The 22,715-nt window shown below is 35.3% G+C and overlaps 1 protein-coding gene across 2 annotated transcripts in view; it reads left to right on the forward strand.

Annotated features, from left to right (window-relative positions):
* agps (alkylglycerone phosphate synthase) overlaps positions 1-21,853 on the forward strand; it is a 50,916-nt gene extending 29,063 nt beyond the window's left edge. Inside the window, exons 13-21 of one of the 2 annotated variants that reach the window (XR_007931701.1) lie at positions 4,044-4,120; positions 5,511-5,623; positions 6,180-6,249; positions 7,412-7,473; positions 9,047-9,136; positions 10,335-10,434; positions 11,253-11,310; positions 17,633-20,404; positions 20,470-21,853. Coding sequence is in view for 1 of the 2 variants with exons in the window: in XM_051906382.1 (XP_051762342.1) it covers positions 4,044-4,120; positions 5,511-5,623; positions 6,180-6,249; positions 7,412-7,473; positions 9,047-9,136; positions 10,335-10,434; positions 11,253-11,310; positions 17,633-17,754 (692 nt within the window). In the remaining variant the exon portion in view is untranslated. Of the gene's footprint in view, positions 1-4,043; positions 4,121-5,510; positions 5,624-6,179; positions 6,250-7,411; positions 7,474-9,046; positions 9,137-10,334; positions 10,435-11,252; positions 11,311-17,632 lie in introns of both variants that reach the window. The other variant, XM_051906382.1, reaches the window with a different exon arrangement.
* The last annotated feature ends 862 nt before the right edge of the window (positions 21,854-22,715 follow it).

Here is a 22,715-nt window from a genome sequence, read left to right on the forward strand (position 1 = left end):
ATTAACAGTTTAAAAATAGTGAAAAAGCAGGGTCTTTTTGACCCTATGAATCACCCGTAGTTCAAGCCAGGGTTACCAGGTCTGCGTTTTTTTTCCTACATCAAATATTATTTGTAGCGCCTCCCATCCAATAATCGCAAAAAGCTTTGTGCTTTATTATTTCTGATGAGAATTAAAGTTTCAGTTTTCAAATTCTGTCCATTTTATCATGAAATTCAAACAATAAATGGCGTTTTGACGCTCTTAAATGTGACGTGTCAGATCGCTGTAACGCCTCAGTTCAGGCGGCAGCGCGGAGCGCGAGTCTTTTCTTCCTCTTCAATACAAGTTATATCTCGAAAAACATGCATGATCATCAGAGGTATGTTGAACTTACCAGAATGTATCATGTCTCATGTAATCACTTTATTTATGTTTCATCCGCGGAAAGACGTCAATAAAACGGCTTGTGAACAATGTCACATAATGTCAAATTTACCTCAGGAATGTTTTCCAATGTTCACAGTTCCTTAGCTATCTATCTATCTATCTATATATCTATATCTATATCTATATCTATCTATCTATCTATCTATATATATATATATATATATATATATAACACTTTATTTACTGTTAATTATATGTTTGTGCAAATTTGCCATGAAGACAAGTGCTCATGAAAACTACTTTTTGTGATACTAAGTTTTATACATTTCAGTTTTTATTTGAGTGTAATTATTATATCTGAAAAATAAACAGCAGCTGAATATAAAACTTCTGTTGTTAATTGTAACCTCTAATATTGTAGTGTACCAAATGAGAGGGTTCCCTGTATAGTTTGCAACATTATTTGGGATTTGAGATTTTTTTTTTTTTTTCCTTAAGAGAAACCAAACTATCGGTATCGGTATAGGCAGAGAAATTTAGTATCAGTGCATCTCTAGTTGTGCTGCTTCATATTTCTGTGGAAACTGTGATACTTTTTAATTTCAGGATTCTTTGATGAATATAAAGTTCACAAGAACAGCATTTATTGGAAAAGAAATATTTTTTTTAACATTATAAATGTCACCTTTGATTTATTTAAAAAAAAAAAAAAAATCGTACTTATCCCAAACTTTTAAACGGTAGTCTATATTATTAATAATATAATACTGGGTTTATTACATAATTTACATTTTAAATTTGAGCATTTCAATTGGTCAAAAAGACTGATTTCCCTGATTTCCCTCAAATCATTGTGTAACAGCCTTAATGTTATTAATTTATTTTAAATGATTTTAAACATTTATAACATTAATGTTATTGTTTACACTTCTGTTTGACTTGTATATGAGTAACTGATCTGATTTCCAAATCAATACATCATTTTAAATTATTTGCACAAAACCTAATTAATATTCATGAACTAAACCTTTGCCGTCTTGTGAAATCGCGAACACATGGAACTACTGTAAGTGGCATCAATGTTTAATTAGACAATTTAGTATTTCTGTTGAGTTGTAAAGTCTTTATCCGGTGCATAATATCCAGATGCGCTGTATATTGATAACTGAACATTACCGGAGTGTTATGAGTTGGTTATGTAACTAACGCAGGATAAATGAGAGCAAGAGCCTGTGTTTCCACAATCAATCCATGTCTGGCTTTAGAGACAGTTTTCTGTTTTCATATTCCACTGCACAGAGATGAATGGGAAGATTTAGCATTTGAGAGCTTTGTTTTTGTTTTTATTACTTGTTGTTGTTTTGTGTATTCATTACATCCAGTGGTTTAATTTGGTGTGGTGTAATTTATCTCTGGAGAACCCCCGCTCGCGCCGCCTCGTATAAAGTGAAATTGATCATTATTTTACCAGCTGAGCAGCGAGCGAATGCACAAACACACGATTCAGGAACAATGAAAAATGGCCCTGGCAGCAATTAAGCTCACAGTGCAGCCGAGGTTGATAACGTTACATGCGGAGATGTGGGGGAATTTGTGAGGGGTTGCCAGATATATCAGGAAAAGTTCCCCCGTCTCCAGGGATCTCGTTAACTCCTGTACGGCTCTGTGTTTTCATCGACGCTGCACTTCTAAGAGGGAGAGAGAGATGTATCGACTCTTTAATGAAGACTCCAGTCTCTGTAATCATAATGGGGTTTGCAGCATGCACACTCTTTAAGCCCTGAAGTGTGGCTCTGTTATTTTTTATATTTTGTTATAATCACAAGCAGAAGAATAGGGAGGTAATGAGTGTTGTAGTGCGTTCAGACACGTGCGCTGTAATCTCTGAATGGTACAGCGTTATTATGAAGGTGTGGATCCTCACCAACTGTGTGAGTGTTGACGCTCTCTGGAAGCTTTAATGGATCGCTGGGTGTAAGACCGAAACATTATGTCCCCTCTGGTCCTCTTAGGTCAAATAATTTACGTTTAGAAATTAATTTTTTTTGATTCATCAGAATGGGATGACACTAGGTGACTTTTGTTGCATTAGCTATGTGAACACAAAAAAATCATGGACGTGATTCGGATATTTTAAAGGGTCGAAAAAAAATTGTCACACTTCGCGGTTATGGGAAATGAATAGGAAATACAAAAAAATACGAAAACTCAATCTTTTGGTGGTACAAACTACAATTCAGCCACTGTGCAGAAAAAAAGTGCACAGCAATGAAGGGGTGACACTCTAAAATGTCAAGAGTGCAAAATAGACACATCCACCCCCCCATATATATAACATACCTGTTCATTTTTGGTACATTTTTATGTTATGTGTAACAAAATGTCCTCCTCTGTGTTCAGGTTTGACTGTAGTAAAATTAATGCAAAAACTGACACTTCAAATCAACATTTCAAACCAAAAAATCTAAACCTTGACAAAAAGCAGTCTTTGAGAATGTCTAAGTATAAGTATAAATCCAAATCCACAACTTAATAAAAATAAGTATTTATGTCTGTAAACACTAGATAATTTATAAGCCACTTTATATAGAGCTATGTAATATTGTACTGTATTCCCACCAGATGGCACTAATCTACCTTCAAAAAAATGGATTTAAATGCCTTCTCTATTTTAACATGGAATACTGCTCTAACTGAAAAATTATTTAAAATATATTAGAAAAAAAAAAGTGTATTCTTTTCAGAGGGGAAAAATAGCTCATAAAAATTGTATAAATATTGCATAGTATCATAAAATACCCTCAAAAATGTAAATAATAATCAGTAAATATTATTCAACAAAAATATATTACATTGGCTTTTCTGAGAAAAAAAAGCTACATTTCAAGGCTTCGGTCACTTGACTGCGAAGGAGTTTTATTATTTAAAAGTTGTGACATTGTACAGCATCTACAAACAACTCACTTCACTTGCATAACAGGCTCCTTACTTAACAATCATCATCTTGACTTATTTGGGACACGTCCCGCTCTTTCACATTTCTACGTGTTTCTTAGTCATTTTTGTACATAAATAGTGATAACCATGCAAATATATGTATCCCGGACAGTGAAAAATTTGTACTATACTAAAATTTCTACTATTTGACAGTATTATCATACGGCTCAGCCCTAAGAGACAGTGTAGCAGACAGGAAGTGATGGAGAGAGACGGGAGGTGTAAGTGAGCACAACATCAGTTAGTGTGCCATCCGTTAGGCCACGGCAGCGACATGACTAGTGTGTTTGATATATTTCACACACAGATTCATGTCAGCTTTCAGTTTATTTTAATTTATCTGAGATTTTGTGTTGGTTCTGAGGTGAACCTGACCGTGTCTGTGAGATTCACTGGCGTTTCTTATCAGGATGATTCATGTGCAGCGTTCTCACCGCATTCCCTCTCGGCCTTTATCTCTCGGTGTCTCCAGTCATTACTGCGCTATTGTTCACACTGCTAATTAATCTGACACAAAGGCCTCTGGGAAATTTAAGGGGGCAAAACTGAGGGATGTTTGGTGACATTAGAACAGTTGGAGAGTCATTCGTTTTGAGCGGAAAGCTTATGACTGTACACAACTCCTGAACAAAGAGCGCTAAATGATTGTGTGATTAATGTTTTTAATGTTTTGACAGGTCATGCGCTCAAGCCACAAGTGTCCTCCATATTCACCTCATTCTTGGACGGGTTGAAAAAATTCTACATAACAAAGGTGAGAAAGAAGCGTGAATGTGTGTCAATACAGTTTTACATCAATTAAGTGCTGCAATAGAGCGCAAAAGTCCAGTTCATTAAGTAAAATCTCCATTCACTTTCTCCATAGGGAAATTGATTTTTAACGGTGACTTATAAACCTATAAAGACAGACCTACTGTGAGCTACAAGGTTGTTAATCCATGGTATTTGTTTCTGCTGAAGATGTCATCCCACATTATTTCAACTTAGTTTTAAAGTAATTGTATTTAACAGCTGAATTTGTGGTGGAAAAACTACATTACCCATGATGCTGTGCATAAAATTCCACTGATCAGTGTCGAAACAAGCAAAACGCAGCAAAAGATCTTGTTAGCGTCGCCCACTCAAGTTGATCTCCTTACGCTCTCAAAAAACATATTTTTTGCATATTCAATAAACTTAAAATATATTGTTTTTATTTGTTATATATTTGTTATATATATCAATGATTCTTAAGATAAGGGACAAAATATGTTTTAGAAGTTAGTATTTATCATTTAATATTTTTTTCAAGTAGTGCAATTCAAGATGCTTTTTGTTTCAAAAACATATGGCATTAATTTACTTCCATAGATATATTACAGATCTCTGCCTTTCAATGTTTAAATGTATATTTTTGAATTTGTTGCAGTTTTAGACACTTTATTTGGCAATTTTACAGTGTGACCTCTTGCCTCTAAATTACATGTTTTCTAAGTATAGAGCATGTATTTAAATAATACTAAAAACATTATTTAAAAATAAAAGCAATAATTGTCCTGAGTATCAAGATTTCCTTTAGATGTAACTTTTTAAGTAACTTTTCATGGGATTGTAGTTCTTTCCCTCACTAAAGGCCGTTAAGTTCACAGTCTTGTACCTTTGTATTTTTGTCTGATTTTCAAAAACTTTTTTTGCTTCAAATCAAAGTTTGTAATGTTGTGATTATCTCGTAGCTGATTGGCTTGGTTCATGGTTTATAACTATTTTAAAATCCCTATGGGGAAAATGAATGAATAAATATTTGGGAACCAGTGATGCTGAAAAAAGGGGGCGGGCATTAATGCACTCCATTACGCCGCTCTCTGGAATACTTCATTCTGATTGGTCATTCAAAGCAAGAAATATTGCAAAACTGATTTCATCTACTGACTTGATTGGCTTGTGAAAAGTAGCCGATGATTTTATTGGCTAAGATTGTTTTTTCCCCCGCCCACACAGCGTTGAAATGCAATCAGGAATGAAAATTCATTTTAGAGACAGAGAATGTCAAAGTCTCATACATTATGAAAAAGAATTATCACAACAAATATAATTTTTTTTTCTTCAGAATAACGTTGTGTATCTTTTGATTTTTATGTTGTCTAACTGTGCAACACCATTCTCAGTTTAAAGGCTTCGACCCGCACCACCTGTGTGTCGCGACGCTCTTATTTGAGGGGGATCGTGGGAAGGTTTTGCAGCACGAGAAACAGGTTTACGACATCGCAGCCAAATTCGGGTAAGAAACCGTTGGTTTTTGTGTGCGTCCTTCCAATTTATGAGGTTTCTATGGAAGCAGAGTTACTGTTTCACCAGCATGGGTCATTAGGGTCGTGACCCCCGACCTTAAGTGATCTTTCTGATTGTATACGGAAGCACTGGCGTTTGTCTCTGTCTTTTCATGCTCCCTCATTCATCACGGCTCTTTCAGTGGCAGTGATAGGTGTGTGAGGAAAGAGTGAACAGATTGAATGATTTCTGCATTAAAGGTTGGTTTGATTTTGAGAATATTTAATTAGAGGCCGATTGTGATGGATAGAAGGAGAATCCCACAGCTGACCTTATTGATCCACTGCCTCTATATACGTGTGTGTGTGTGTGTGTGTGTGTGTGTGTGTGTATCCATAAGGAAAATGTTCATCAGACCACAAACGCCTTGATGATCTTTCTTTTGCAACATTGAGTGTGCTGATAATATATGATTTTCCTCTTCATGTCCCAGTGACCTGTACTCTGTTTTGTTACTGTGTGTGTGTGTGTGTGTGTGTGTGTGTGTGTGTGTGTGTGTGTTTTAGGGGACTGGCAGCAGGAGAGGATAACGGTCAGAGGGGTTACATGCTGACGTTTGTGATCGCATATCTGCGGGTGTGTTATGAAGCTCCTCACACGGTTTTACTCTCCTTCATTTCAATGGACTTCAAAATACACCAAAATGCTACTACAAATAACTTTTTATATCTAACTCTAGATGTGTGTTTTGTATGGAAGATTGTTTCTGCCACTGAATAAAAAATAAAAAAGGTAATTGCAACTTTTTATCTCAAAATTCAGACTTTTCTTTCAGAATTGCATGATATAAACTCACAATTTTGAGGAAAAAAGTCAGTATTTTTTCCCCTCAGAATTGGACTTTATAACTCACAATTGCGACTTTATAGCTCAGTCAGAATTGCGAGATAAAAAGTAACAATTATTTTATTTATTTATTTTTCGTGGCAGAAACAAGCTTCAAATAGTTTTGATGGCATGTATTAGGAAGGTTTGTATTATCAATGTCTTCAACATTGATAATAATCATAAATGTTTCTTGAGCATCAAATCATCATATTAGAATGATTTCTGAAGGATCATGTGACACTGAAGACTGGAGTAATGATGCTGAAAATTCAGCTTTGATCACAGGAATAAATTACAGTTTACTGTATATTCACACAGAAAACAGTTCTTTTAGGTTGTAATAATATTTCACAATATTACTGTTTCATACATAAAAAATCTTACCAACCCCGAACTATCTATATCTGTTAATGGCTGCTTATGCACAAAATGAAGACAATGTGATGTATCTATTATAGAATACCTGACTGTGATTGGTCAATCACTGATTGCTTTACGTCAGTGGTCCTGTTTATCCTGTCAGGGTTTATTTTGAGATAATGATACAGCAGATTGTACATTATCCATATAAATGTATCTCCGAACATATATATTTTATATGTATGCTGGAATTGAATGAATGTTTAGTTTACACATTTATTCTCAGTGTTTAAAAAATTCTGAATATTGGCTGGTTAATTGGTCTGCAGATACTCAACACTATATTTGTAACTGGTAGTTGGTAGTGTTCATGATGGGGTATCTTGAAAGAGCTTGATAACCTCAAGACCCCAAACAAATTGCAGGTCTGGGGTCTGTCTCAAGGTTATCAATCTACCTGCTTATGAAGTCTTTTGAGTTTGCAGACTAAAATCAACAATTACACTGTAAAGTTCTGTATCATTAGTGTAAGATTTGTGTGTGTGTGCAGGATTTGGGAATGGACTACTACGTGATCGGAGAGTCGTTTGAGACGTCTGTGCCTTGGGACAGGTAAGCGATGGTTAGGCGTCACTCTTGCACTGCTCTTTCTGTTCGTCGCCCACGCTCTCCACGCTCTCTTTGCTGCTGTTGTTGTCTCTGTCTTAAAGCTTTAGTGTGGAGGTGGGAAGGTCACAAGGACACAAAGGAAAGGAAAAACTTGGACTCCCACAAAGACACAAACTTTCAGACTTCATGTGAACCTGTAATTTTAGCTCTTAGTATTAACGCAGATTATGAGCTAAAAGCAGTCAAGTGTGCAACACGCATGTGAACTCCTGCGGTACAGTTGTTTGTTTTTTTGTTGTTGTTTTTTTAGGTTTTGTTTTGTTGTCTTGGGTTTTGTTTTGTGGTGTTTTGGGTTTTGTTTTTGTTGTTTTAGGTTTTGTTTTTTTGTCTTGTGTTTTTGTTTTGTTTTTGTTGTTTTAGGTTTTGTTTTGTTTTGGTTTGGTTTTTGTTGTTTTAGGTTTTGTTTTGTTTTTTGGATTTTGTTTTGTTTTTTGGGGGGGCTTTGTTTTGTTTTTTGGATTTGTTTTTTGTTTTGTTTTTGCTTTTTTAGTTTTTTGTGTTTTAGTTTGTTTAGTTGTGTTTTTGGTTTTGTTGTGTTTTTGTTTTTTGGTTTGTTTTGTGTTGTTTTTTGTGTTTTTGTTTTGGTCTATGGGGTTAAATTCCCGCCAATAGTATTGTGGTCACGGATCAAAAAATAAGCGTGAATCAAAAATTTAAAAATACATAAAAATATATAACACAAACTTAAATAAAAAATGCAAAATGATCAGAATGGCAAAGAAAGTGGTCACGGATCAAAATATAATAAGCGTGAATCGAAAAATATTAAAAGCACATTTAAAAAAAGAACAAGCATGAATCAAAACTTTAAACACATTAAAAATGATATTGCACAGATCTTAAACTTGTGTTTATGTGTTCTTAAAAGTTGTTTTCCTTGCTTTTATTACTCTGTACTTTGTGCTCTCTTACATTTTCTGCTCATATTTTACTCTTTTGTACGCTTGTGCTGTTTTTCTCCTCGCTCTTCCTTACATGTTCCACTCTTGTGTTTCCAAATGTCGCAGTTCGAGTTTCATGTAAATTAGGCCGGGCTTAAGCGTCACCATTGGTCCACTAGTTCTAGAATGACAGCTCCTCCTCTAGCCAATCAATCGAAGAGAAGGAGATGACATCACTTCAGTGTTATATATTTTTACATGTGTTTTTAAATTGTTGATTCACGCTTATTATTTTTTGATCCGTGACTGCAATACTTTAGGCAGGAATCTAACCCCATATTGGTCTTTTCATATATATATATATATATATATATATATATGTGTGTGTGTGTGTCTATATATATATATGTATTGTGTTCTATATTTTGCTGTGTTTTTGTTGTACTGTTGTATTTTTATGTTTGTTTGTTTTTCCATGCTTCAATTTGTGTTGTATTATAGTTTTAATTACTTAAATATGACTATTTTAACATTTTAGAATAATAGTGATTAGGTTATTTTTTTGGCCACTCCTGTTTCCTCTTAACGACACATTATTTAGTACTTATCCTTTTTTTAATTTGTCTCTCTTTCAGGGTTTTGGACTTGTGCAGGAATGTGAAGGAGAGGATTGTAAGAGAGTGTAAGGAGAGAGGAGTACAGTTCCCTCCGCTGTCCACATGCAGGTACACACACACACACACACACACACACACACACACACACACACACACACACACAGGTTTGTTTTTGTGAATTGTGGGGTCATTCCATAGGCGTAATGGTTTTTATACCGTACAAACCTTATTTTCTATCGCCCTACACTACCCCTACCCCTAAACCTACTCATCACAGGAAACTGTCTGCATTTTTACTTTCTCAAAAAAACTCATTCTGTATGATTTTGAAAAATGGGGACATGGGGTAATGTCCTCATAAGTCACCCTCTCCTTGTAATACCTATGTCATACCCATGTCATTATACAAAATTGTGTCCTGATATGTCACAAAAACACACACACGCACGCACGCATGTCTATCTTTATGACCTTTGATTTGCTGTCCATAAGTAAGTGTCTAATGACCATCCGAACCACTAATAAAGAGCAACACATTAAAAAAAATTCCCACAAGACCTTAGCATAGTGGCGGCAACTATTGTATAACCCAGCACTGCTCACAATTTCTTCAGTAAATGTAAAAATCTCCAGGTGTAGTTTGATATAGTTATTAGTGAACTCTGTGTTCATTCTGATCTCACCTTTACTGTCACACACACACAGAAAGAGAGGGAGTTTTGGGCTGAAGAGCCTTTCTTAGCCATTCATTTCCTGTCTTTTGCTTTCCAGCTGCGTGTGACATGATTGATGTGGCCATTTAACCTCTGCAAAACCAGATAAACTTAAACTTACTTTGTCTCAAAGTCAAGGGGCACAAAGGCAGGGCCTGGACAGAAAGCATGTCAGCGTCTCTCACTTTCTTTTTGTGCCTTCCTGGAGTCATAAAAGATCCCACAGCAACCGTTAATCTGCTTTAGCAGGAAGAGTTTTAAGATAACTGATTATAGAAACATCAGACACTCCGCATCCTCTCAGAAATAAGTGATTAGAGGTGTGTATACCAGAACAAAATTAGAAAACTGATTTTATGTAATGTACATGAGTATATTTGAGCGTAATTACGGCTCCTAAAAGTGCATTCGGTATTATTAATAAAAAGGTATATTAAAAATAATAATAATAATATTTAAAATATTGCCAATGGCACAATTCTGCAAAAATGTTTGCTGTTCCCTGATGCTACATCCACTCCACTAGGTGTCAGTGTAAAATGATGGCAGTCTTCCCCCGAAGGACTTTTTTATCTTGGTTTTTCTCTTTTCAGAGTTACGCAGACGTATGATGCAGGTGCTTGTGTGTATTTCTATTTTGCCTTTAATTACCGGGGTCTGAGTGATCCTGTTCATGTCTACGAAAAAGTGGAGGTAAGCACAGCAAGAAAGTTAAAGATTAGCCATCGATCTTTAAATTAGCACAAAATTTCTCAATATTTACCTGTGAAGGTAAAATGAACTGTCCAAATGAACCTAGCAACCCTAGCTGATAGATCTAACTAAACATTTATTCCACTACAAAAAAAAGGGTTTCCAAGAACATTTTGAAAGTAAAGACTCAAATGAATCAGTGAATCATTTGTGTTTGTGTGAATCAGTAAATCATTTCTGTGTTCATTGGAATTAAGCATCCAAATGATCCTCACAAACAGAACTATTTATTTCACTACAAAAAAGAAGGGCAACCATTTTAAAAGTAAAGACTCAGTAAAATGAATCAGTGAATCATTTGTATATAAGTGGTTAATTGAAATGAACTGTCCAAAAGGCAATCCTAGCTGATAGAACTTACTAAACATTTATTTCACTACAAAAGGAAGGGCTTTCTAAAATATTTTTTAAGTAAAGACTCAAATGATTCATTTGTGAATATTTGTGTGAATAAGTGAATCATTTGTGTGTTCATTGGAACCATCCAAATATTGGAATGAACATCCAAATGAACGTAGCAAACAGATTTATTTATTTTACTACAAAAAAGAAGGGCAACCAAGAACATTTTAAAAGTAAAGACTCAAATGAATCAGTGAATTTCTCAATATTTACCTGTGAAAAGCGTCAAAAACATCAAAATGTTCTGTTTCAACTATAGGTTTAGTGTGCTGCTGTTAAGTTTGAAACAAACAAACTTTCTCTCTTTAGGCTTAAATAGGTTGAATTAACGTGTCTTTTTTGCTTCTGTTGTGTAGCATGCTGCCCGGGAGGAGATTCTAGCCAATGGAGGAAGTCTGTCTCACCACCATGGAGGTGAATTTCACCACACAGCATGTGAATCATCTGAAATAAATGAATCAATTCTATCACTCTGAGCTCTACTGAACAAAACATACACCGTATTCGGCCTCTCGACTCGACAATTCAGCTTCTTAGAGAATTGTAGCATTGGGGTCAGTGGTTTGTCCTGGTTTATTGGGTCTGAAACACACGACTTATCTACATTACCGTCCGCCTGCTGCTAGCTAAACGTCACCAGACTCATTAATCACACACACACACAGATCTGTAGCACACAGGTTGGGTCCTATATGGGCTGTTAAAGGAATAGTTCACTCAAAAACATTGTTTTCTGACTGTTATGTCATTCCAAACATGAATGACTTCTTTCTTTCTCTGTGGAATACAAAAGACACAATTCTGAAGACTTATAATATGAGTTAAAAAATGGTATCAAAAGAGTAGTCTCTGAAGCCATACAAAACCTTTGTGTGAGAAATAAAATGAAATTTAAGATGTTATTACCGGATAATCTCTCCTCCAGTGAGCTGTTAATGCCGCGAACGGATCACTGATTCAGTGAGTTGAACTCGAGATCTGCATCAGTCTGATTTGTGAAAGAATCGTTCATTGAAAAGATCAGATGCAAAATAGTATCTTTTATATTTCACAGAAGAGAGCGAATAGTGATTTTTCATTTTTGGATGAACTAAATGCGAGAGAAAATGGTGAGCTGATGTTTATAAACTTTCATGACCGCTATCTAAAAGAAAGAAAGCCATGCTGATTGTGTGTGTGTGTGTGTGTGTGTGTGTGGGGTTTCTCTGTAATTGTGATTAATAGCGGTACTGCGGTACTATCTGCCTGCCGACAGGCCCTTTTGTCTACACACAATCACAGCATGACAAATGAAGTGTGTGTGTGTGTATCTGGAAAAACAGATGTAGTCTGGGCTTGCGAGGTGGGAGGGCGCAGGAGAGAAACGCACAGTTTACTAACCTGTGTTTACCGCAGGTCAGAGCTGTGAATGCAACCAAACACACATTAGCCAGACCTCCACTCGCTTTAAACACAAACGCACACAGTGAACCATGTGACCATGTGAACATGCATCTGAGCAAACTAAACCAACAAAAATATGCCCTTTGAACTTTAAAAGAACACAGATAAAACACGGATTTGCTGCTCTGCTAGAGATAAAGAGTTAAAGAGAGACCGTACAAACAGCCTTTAGTGAGGGAGAGCCTTGTGGACAATGGCAGGAAATAACCTGAACTAATAATGATTCTTTTTTAATCATTTGAGCAAACTAATTTGCAAAGCATTTGTCAATCACTTGACTGTGGAACTTAAAGGGTTAGTTCGCCCAAAAATGAAAATAATGTCATTTATTACTCACCCTCATGTCGTTCCACACCCATAAGACCTTTGTTAACCTTCAGAACACAAATTAAGATATTTTTGTTGAAATCTGAAGGCTCCGTGAGGCCTACATAGGGAGCAATGACATTTCCTCCCTCAATATCCATTAATGTACTAAAAACATATTTAAATCAGTTCATGTGAGTACAGTGGTTCAATATTAATATTATAAAGCGACAAGAATGTTTTTGGTGCAGCAAAAAAACCCAAAATAACGACTTATATAGTGATGGCCGATTTCAAAACACTGCTTCATGAAGCTTCGGAGCGTTATGAATCAGCGTGTCGAATCAGCGGTTCGGAGCGCCAAAGTCACGTGATTTCAGCAGTTTGGCTGTTTGACACGCGATTCGAATCATGATTCGTGACACGCTGATTCATAACGCTTCGAAGCTTCCTGAAGCATTGTTTTGAAATCGGCCATCACTATATAAGCCGTTATTTTGTTTTTTTGGCACAAACGAAGATTAACGAAGGTCTTACGGGTGTGGAACGACATGAGGGTGAGTAATTAATGACATTATTTTCATTTTTGACTGAACTAACCCTTAAATGGGAGGTGGGTGACATTGTGTAAACATTGATAAAACAACATTGGACACAATGTAAACTAATTCACGTTTAATACTTGACACTATGGGTTTGTTAGCCCTAGCAAACAGAACTAACTGAAAACTTATTTCACTACAAGAAGAGCTTCCTAGAATATTTTGAAAGTAATGACTCAAATGAATCGGTGAATCATTTGTGTTTTCATTGGAATGAACCTTCCAAATAAACCTAGCAAACAGAACTGAACTTTTTTTTACTACCAAGAAGGACTTCCGAGAGCATTGTGAAAATGAATCAGTGAATCAATTGTGTTTAAGTGGTTCATTTAAATTAATTGTCCAAACGAACCTGGCATCCCTCGCAAACAGAACTGAACATTTATTTCACTGCAAAAAAAAGCGAGGCTTCCAAGAACATTTTGAAAATAACGACTCAAATGAATCAGTGAATCAATTTTGTTTAATCAGTTCATTTAAATGAATTGTCCAAATTAACCTAGCAACCTTCGCAAACACAACTAACTGAACATTTATTTCACTACCAAGAAGGGCTTCTTAGAACATTGTGAAAATATGACTCCAATGAATCAGTGAATCAGTTGTTTAATCAGTTCATTTAAATGAATTGTCCAAACAAACCTAGCAACCCTCGCAAACAGAACTAACTGAACATTTATTTCACTGCAAAAAAATAAGAGCTTCCGAGAACATTTTGAAAATAATGACTCAAATGAATCAGTGAATCATTTGTGTGTTTAGGTTGTTCATTGAAAGGAACTGTCCAAACGAACCGATTCACTAAAATTAATAAAGCGTTCCAGTGCTCTCCAGAACGACGATCACCTCTGCTGCCCAACATCTATAGTATTTAGTGATGTGTTTGGACTAATGTGACCGCTACAAATTACAATGCTTTTTTTGGTGCCGTGACCCGGATTCGAAGAATTCTTGTTGGACTTCGCAGTAGGAGTTTTGTTTTTTAGGTTTGTTTGTTTGGCACCATGCAGACCTGCTTAAACATTTCTTCTGAGCTGATTCCAGAGTCTCAGAGCACAGCGTGTGTAAACGCACACCTGAGGAAACACGAACAGCATGCGTGTGTTTGTGCAGGTGAAGACCCGGGGTTATTGGGTAAATGAGTGCATCATCCTCAAACACACTCAGACTCCTGAGCTCTTCCTCTGTATTCTGCCATTGTTGGACACACATACCTATGCTTTTGTCCCTGGCTCTAATTTTTGCATGTCTCAGCTGTGCGAAAGTTATTATGAGAGATGAATAGTGACAGGATAGTGATGGAAAGAGAGAGCGGGAGTATGGGCTGATGGCGAGATGATAGATGTGTAAATTATCTCCGTGATGGAGGCAATGATGCAGTCATGCCTCCTTCTGTTTCTGTCTGTCGCCCAGCAGAGACACAAATACACCGCTGGGGGTTTGAGGAGGGGCCGATGCGTGCCGCTCGTGATTGGCTCGCTGTGCGTCAGGTGGGCCGGCCGTCTGTTCTTTCATGCGAGATGACTGGCTCTGTCGCCACAAGACCTATTTGCATATGTATGAGAGAATCTCAGGTTGGGGTGTTGCCAATAGCAAGCTGCCCTTGCCCTAAACTCCGCCCCCTTCTCAAACAGTAACGTATTATGACGAAATGCCGTCTGCTCGCTTATCAATCATAGTAAGCGTGTGAGGGACAGACTGAGAGAGGGAGACAGGGACATCGAGGTTCTCTAAACTGCTGCTCCGACTAACAATATGCTGTGTGGTGTTAGATTAACCCAATATTCATAAAGGACATGGCATTGTTTTAATGATAAAATGGAAAGAAATCATATATTATATTATATTATATTATATTATATTATATTAAATATTATATTTTTATATTATTATATTTTATTATATTGTTATAATTTCAGATCATTTTAATTATATTAAATTTTATAGAAACATAAAGGGACTATCATCATATCATATATCATATCTCATATATATATTTGATATGATATTTTATGATATATGATGATATATGATCACATCATATAATATATCTCATATATCATATCATATATATTAGGGGTGGGAGAAAAAATCGATCCATCGATGCATCGCGTTTCTCTCTCCAACGATTCTGGACGATTCTGAGAATTTCAGAATTGATTCTGAGCTTTTAGTTTTTTTCACCTGGATTCTCCTTGCTTCCAATTACACCACTCGAACCTTCCGCAAAATAATCATACATAAAGTTGGGAAAGGTTGAAGCGAATTACAAAGGATATTAGCAGGCTTCATTGCACGGGACACGCGCTTTGTTTGATGTTACACATGCAGTGCGCGGTCTCACCCGCCGGTATTTTCCTTACAAATGCTCTACGAAGTCATCATTTATGTCGTTTGGAATGCGGTGGACTTATATATTTAAAATATGAAACTCAGAAAGCTGCTTTTAATTTCAAATGCTGACGCGCGCTTTTGTGAAGAGTGCTCGCGCATGCAGCGGTGCGTGACTCTGTGTAAGTAGTTTAATGCACTTGCGTCTCAAAACGTTTTTATGACGCAAAATTAATGTAAACACAGCCAGTTATGTCTTAAGGGATTAAACGCTCAGGACAAACCACATTACTTCTTATGTTTCAAAAGAGATCCGTGCATGAATGCAGCTTATTAGATCTCCCGATGTCTATGTTGATAGTAACAATCAAACAACAGTTAAGATGAGAAAGAAAAATCACTCATAGTTCTTGAATGGAAAACGTTGAGATAATCTTAAATACTGAAAGCACTGTTTGTTTATTGCTTGTAATATGTTTCTTTGCTCCCTTTTTATTATTTGCTACTTGCTTGTATGTTTTGAAGTTATATAAGTTTAAAATTCTTAAACAATTGTTTTAATTTAGTAATTTTTTCAATTTGTAATTATTTTAAAAAGTAGGCTACTTACAATTACTTATGTAAGGATTTTAAGATTTTCAAGTCGGTAAACTAATTAATTAATTACTAAGAAAAAAAGAACAAGAATCGTTTTGGAATCGGATCGTGACTCCCAGAATCGGGATCGGATCGTGAGGTGACTAAAGATTCCCATTAAGATCATATCATATATCATATCGTCTCATATATATGATATATTTTATAATATAAGATATGATATATGATCACATATCATATATATATCATATCATTTCAATCATATATATAATGATTTATTAAATAATTTATTAATAATTTATAATAACAATAATATTATAATAATAACAATAATAATAATAATAATAATAGTTACATTTTTCATTTTCATCTTTAAAAACATATATTAATGATTTATTAATAATGATTGAAAATGATTACATAACAAAAATAGTAATAATAATGGATTATTAATAATAATAATAATAATAATAATAGATAATCAATTTAATAACACTGTTCAATTCCCCTATTTTTGTTTAATTACATTTTTCTTCACCTAACACTTAATTCATCTTTAAAAACAACAATATTGATATAATAATGATTTAATAATTGTAATAATAATGACGATAATTTACTGATGATAATAATGGTTTAATTATAATAATAATAATTTAATCTCGACAAAATTTAAAAACACTGTTCAAAGTAATCTTTAGCAAATTTCAAGATTAATATCCATGTTTACACTGTACAATATAATATTGTGATGCATTTAAACATTTAAAACATTTTAGTTTTGTTTTATTTATTTATTTTTATTCAACAAAATGGTATAGAATATTAATATCAGCCATTTATCGGCCATAACATGAAATTAATCTTCAGCTTATAGGTTTTAATATCTGTAATATTACATTTTAATATCTGTAATAATAAATCTGTTTAATATTTTATTTTATTTTTTATTTATTTTAATTTATTTATTTTTTTCTTTGGCCAGTAAGCAGTTTTCATTTTATTCGTCATTTTATCATGTCATATTTTATGAGTAACACAAGTAGTTTGGTAGGTTCTTTGGTACTGATTTATTTTTAATTTTTGCAATGATCATTTTTTGGTGAAGTTGTGTGATTAATTTAGCTGACATTGATGTATGTTTGGTGGAAGTTTGTTGTATTTAGTCAGAAGACGAGAGAATCAGACAGACAGACAGAGATCAGAGCTGCTGTAGTGTCTCTCTCCGCTGGGAGCACAGGCAGCATAATGAGTTTGATAGTCTGCTGCTCTCCATAAATCACATCATGCAAAACATCTCAGCGTTTCAGCAGTGCCGCCCACCCCAGAACATTCATCATCCGGCGCTTACAGCCGCACGCACACCAGAGCCATTCACATCCTGCTGTCTGCCACACACGTGTGCTCACCCGCTCTCGCTCTCTCTCTCTCTCTCTCTCTCTCTCTCTCTCTCACAGTGGGAAAACTCCGGAAGGAATGGATGAAAGAGAGCGTGTCCGGCGTGGGGCTTGGTATGCTCAAGTCGGTGAAGGAGTTTGTGGACCCTCAGAACATTTTTGGCAACAGAAACCTGTTGTAATTCAGCAACACTCTATATTCATGCGTTTTCTATTACCTTTTAGTCATATTTGATTTAAACCTCATAATCCTGTCTTTCTCAGTGTGTGAGCGCACAGTAACACGATAAACCACTCCTCTGTTTCTCATTAACACCATCCTCTTGCGTTATTGTCACCTTTAACCTTTGACCTCGTCTTTAGTGAGGTGGCAGGGCTCTAGCCTGCTCCTGATCACGTGACTTTATTTCTCGCCGGTCTTCCCATGGTCAAACAGGTTTTTGATACTGTAACATCTGGATGCTTCTGTGTCTGGCACTACTGTTGTTTCGTACATTAGCAATTATTACAATTATGCTTTTTAAAGCAGTGTGCCTTCTGTCTGTCTGTCTCACACTCCTCTTTCTGAGTGACTAAATGTTTTATTATCCTCTCTTCCTTACTGTACTTCTGCCTTTTCTATTCGTCAGCTCGATTAACTGTGTGTATTGTATTTTTGGGGTGAATCTCATGAAAAATGTCCAATTTGTATTTCATTCCAATAAGAATCTTTGGGCTTAAAAAATATGTACAATTTCCCACCAAATAAAATAAAAAGTAATATAAAAAAAAATATATAATAATTATGGTAATTAAAATTATTATTTGTGTAATCAGAATGGGGGAATACACTCTAAAAAATGCTGGGTTAAAAACAACCCAAGTTGGGTTGTTTTAACCCAGTGGTTGGGTAGTTTTATTTAACTCAACTATTGTTTAAAAATTACTGTGTGTCTGGATTAAAATGAACCCAAAATATGCTGGAAATGAACATTTATTAATGTTTAATGAATAATAATTAAATAAACATTTATTAAATTGCTTATTAATAAATGTTGATGATTATTATTATTATTATAAATTATTATTATTGTTGCCTCTAGTAATTATGTGTCTGATTTTTAATTTCCAACCTATTTTGGTTTCATTTTAAGCCAGCCATATAGTCATTTTTTAAACATTTAACCCAACCGCTGCTTTAAAACAACCCAATCGCTGGGTTTGTCTATTTTTAACCCAACTTGGGTTGTTTTTAACCCAGCATTTTTAGAGTGTATGCTTAACTGTCATGAATGTCATGAAAATTGCTCTAATGTTACATCTTTTTTATATATATAATTTTATTCTTAATACTTTATAATAAGGTTTTATTCACCAACATTAGTTAAAGCATTAGTTGACGTTAATAATGATCAGTACAGAATTTATTATTCTTAGTTAATGGTAATTTCCACATACACATTTTAACATTAGTTATAACATCAGTAAAAGCTTTATGAATTAATGTGAAGTAACAAGGATCAATAGTATATTTATAAATGGACTTGAACCAAACATTTTTTGTCGTTCAGCATTAACTATTCTACACAACCTTATTGCAAAGTGTTATTATTAATTCTTCTTTTGATTCTAGAAGGAGGGAATGTGACGCAGACATGTGTTCGTGAGATTGACCCCTTTAAGAGGTGCAGTTTGTGTATTGAGCCTGATCTGTTGGAAACTGACCCTGTAAATGTGGGTTTTGAACAGAGATGTTGTGTCTTGAGCTCGTGCTCTGCCTGATTTGGTTCGTCTTGATCATCTGAATGATCTGCATCAAATCTCTCCTTGTGTTTCTGCCAAAGACTGTCAGCATCTCTTCTTCTGCAGACTTGCTTCAGCCACACACATCTGTACATCCTGTATATAAACATGATTACACGGTTTGGAGAGTATGTTCGCCGAAGATCCATCACGATAAATTGTATTTTTTTAACACAACATATGCAAAAAGCCAGAGATGATCTGAACTGGGATCTAAAACATTAAATGTGACTGTTCCGTCTTTTGATTTGTATGCATTCATCTTTGAGGAAATATAAGCCTGTCTGAATTCCTCCTCCTCCGTTCATCTGTTGTCGATTTCCCAGAATGCATCTGAGTTTATTATACTTTGAGAGTCCGTTATGCTTTGGTTTGATATGTAGGAGATTGCTTCTTTCAAAGAAGTAATTGACTTAGAGCAGATAATCCTGTCATTATTTACTCATTTTAAATCTGTGGGACACAAAGAGATGTCTGGAAGAACGTTCACGCTGCTCTTTTCTAGACGATGGAAACGTATGGTACACTGTAAACCCGAATAAGCTGGCAAAACTCAGGCAATCGGTTACATCAAAATTTAAGTTAAGAAATTCAAAGTTTTAAAAGACAAAAAAGGTTTCAAAGTTTTTGTACTCTGACATTTTAATTGTTCTTAAATTGAAATATTTGAGTAAACTAATTCATACATTTAACTTAAAACTATCAAGTAATCTCAATGTAAACATTTTTATTATGCTAACTTGCTAACATGTTAACAACAGCATGGTATAACACTTGCTGAATGATTAGCAATATAAAACATTTAACATGCTTGCTCTCAAATCAAGCAGCATGCTCCACTTGTCACCATGACGGTAACTCTCCATAAACCCACATTAACAGAAACTCTTCTAAATTAGCATAACAAAACATTAATCGCTACTAAATCTCCTACTTCACATTAATCTTGCACAAAAAAACATTATAAAACTCTTAATTTTAGCATTTACTCTCCATTTCGAGTGCCATAGGCAAAGCATGCTGGGAAACAGAAATCCCAGCCCAGTTTTAGTTAGTTAAGTTCATCTAAATTAAAGAAATGAGTTCATAAAACTCAGAACAATAAAACAGTTCAGTTTACTTAAAATATATCAGTTCTGTGAACTCAAAAGAAAAAGAAAGTGCTAAATACTCATAAAAGTTAATTTGACTCAACTAATTTGTTTAATTTAAGTTTGTCATACTCAAACCAATGAATTATTTTGTGCGTTAGGGTTTACAGTGTAGCCAGGAAAAGGATAAAAAGCAGTCAAAGCGTTATTTGTACATACTAAAAACCTTCCCCAATCGCCAAAGCTCTGAAATCTCATTCACATTTCTGTACATTAAAATTGCTGCATCATGATCATTTATGAGACACAAACACTGCCGTTTGCCGTCATTGATATCAAACATGGTGCACATTACAGAGTGCTGAAGGGATGACTGCAAAACCCAGAAGACTAATTCGCCCCTGGTTAACATAACTTTACGATACTTGGACGTTTTGCAAATGACACGCCCATATCAAAACACACATTTTTAAGCTGTTATGTTTATTTTAGAAAACGTGTAACTAGATAAGAACATGTGGGGTGTGAGTGTGTGCAGTTTACGCTGTAGAACAAAATGTCCAAGAATCTGCAAAACCCCATAGGAAAATCTCAAGGGAACCAGGGGTGAATGAGTCTCCCGGGTTTTGACGTATGAATATGTGCAAGAGACTTTCATGTTACTTTTTGCTTTTTTATATTCGCTATCAATGTACTGAAAAAAGCAGCATGAACATTGTTTTCCTTTTTGTGTTTCACAGAAGAGAGAAAGCCGTATTATTTTGTAACGCATGAGTGTTTGGACCTAATGATGAGTTGTTATTTTGGAGTGAACTGTAGGCCTGTGCAGGCACTAAACTCTGCTGCTGTGTGGGAACAGTTTAAATGTGGAATAACTGATTGATGTAGTGTGTGCCCCGTTTAACAGGGTTTAGACGTCTCACTTTACTACGCTGGCACTTTTGTAAAACATTTAAGCCTAAACAAACAATCAAATAGCCTGGCAGGTCTTTATTTTCAGGCGTCCTGCCCAGCTGCTGAGAGACGCCACTCCTCGGCCCTGTCAAACAGGGCTGTGATGTTCAGCAGAGCCTTCTCACCGGTTCCCAAACGACACTAGACCATGTATAAAGTGTCAGAGGAGCTTTTATGTGTTATCAATCCATCTGTTTCTGAACTATTTTGTTGCTGAAACGCAAAATGAAGGATCTAGAGGAGGTTTCGCTGCCCCTCGGATTGATTCCTGAATGGTTTCATCATCAAACGTCTCGTGTTTCACTTCAAGAAAAACAACCGTATTAACAGACTTTAATATGAATAATATGAAAGTTCCCTTGTCTTTCCTCAGATTTCTTGGTCATGTGTTTAATATAAGAGTACATTTTGTCGAAGCTGTTTGTGCAATAAATTAACATGTCAGAACATTTTAGATCATATGTCCTCTGTCATTATTGTGAATGTTGTATTAGGTTTGCTGAATTCTCTCTGTCCAATCAGAGGCCTTGTCTGCAAAGCACACTTCCTCTACTTGATTGCTTCAAACTCACTGGCAAAATGCCAAAATGTGTACTAGTAGACATCCAGACCACACGGCCTAGAAAAGCCCACAATCTTCATCTTTCATTTCCACAGTGGCGAATGAACCAGAGGTGACTTTTAACATTTTCCCCTACTCATTATATTCTGCCAAACTGTTGCCATGCAAAATAACTATTTCTTAGATGACAAAGATGTAGCATACTATAAATAAATGGCTATATCCGAAATCGCCCCCTATACCCTTTCAGGGCACTATTTGAGGGAACAGCATTTGTAGTGTTGTCCGAAACCTTAGTGGAAGTTTTAAATGATTATTAAACAGCAAGCACAAACTCTGTGTCACTCAGTGTCCGAATTCACTCACGCGCTCTCATTCACTCCCTCAAGTGGACTATGTTAGTGGACTAATGTAGGGAATAGTGAATGAGTGTATAGGGGGCGATTTGTTTAATGTTTCACACATACTCCTTTTTTTTAAAATTATAGTCAGTATAGTTTAAACAAGGTACAAGAGAACAGTATACTGTGAATAGAGTGACATACTAAAAAAATATTGAGGACACAATATTTATTAAAATGTTATTAAATTAAAAATGTTATCATTCCTCTCATCTACACTCTTTACACTTAAGACGTATGAAATTTGAACAATTTATGAATAATGTCAGGAGGTTATGATTAAACGAAAAAAAGTCATCATTGTCAGATATTAATTAATTGGTAAATGGTCCTTTAGTTAGTTTAAATGTACG

Source organism: Ctenopharyngodon idella, chromosome 9 (genome assembly GCF_019924925.1).
Source record: "Ctenopharyngodon idella isolate HZGC_01 chromosome 9, HZGC01, whole genome shotgun sequence".
NCBI lineage: Eukaryota > Metazoa > Chordata > Actinopteri > Cypriniformes > Xenocyprididae > Ctenopharyngodon > Ctenopharyngodon idella.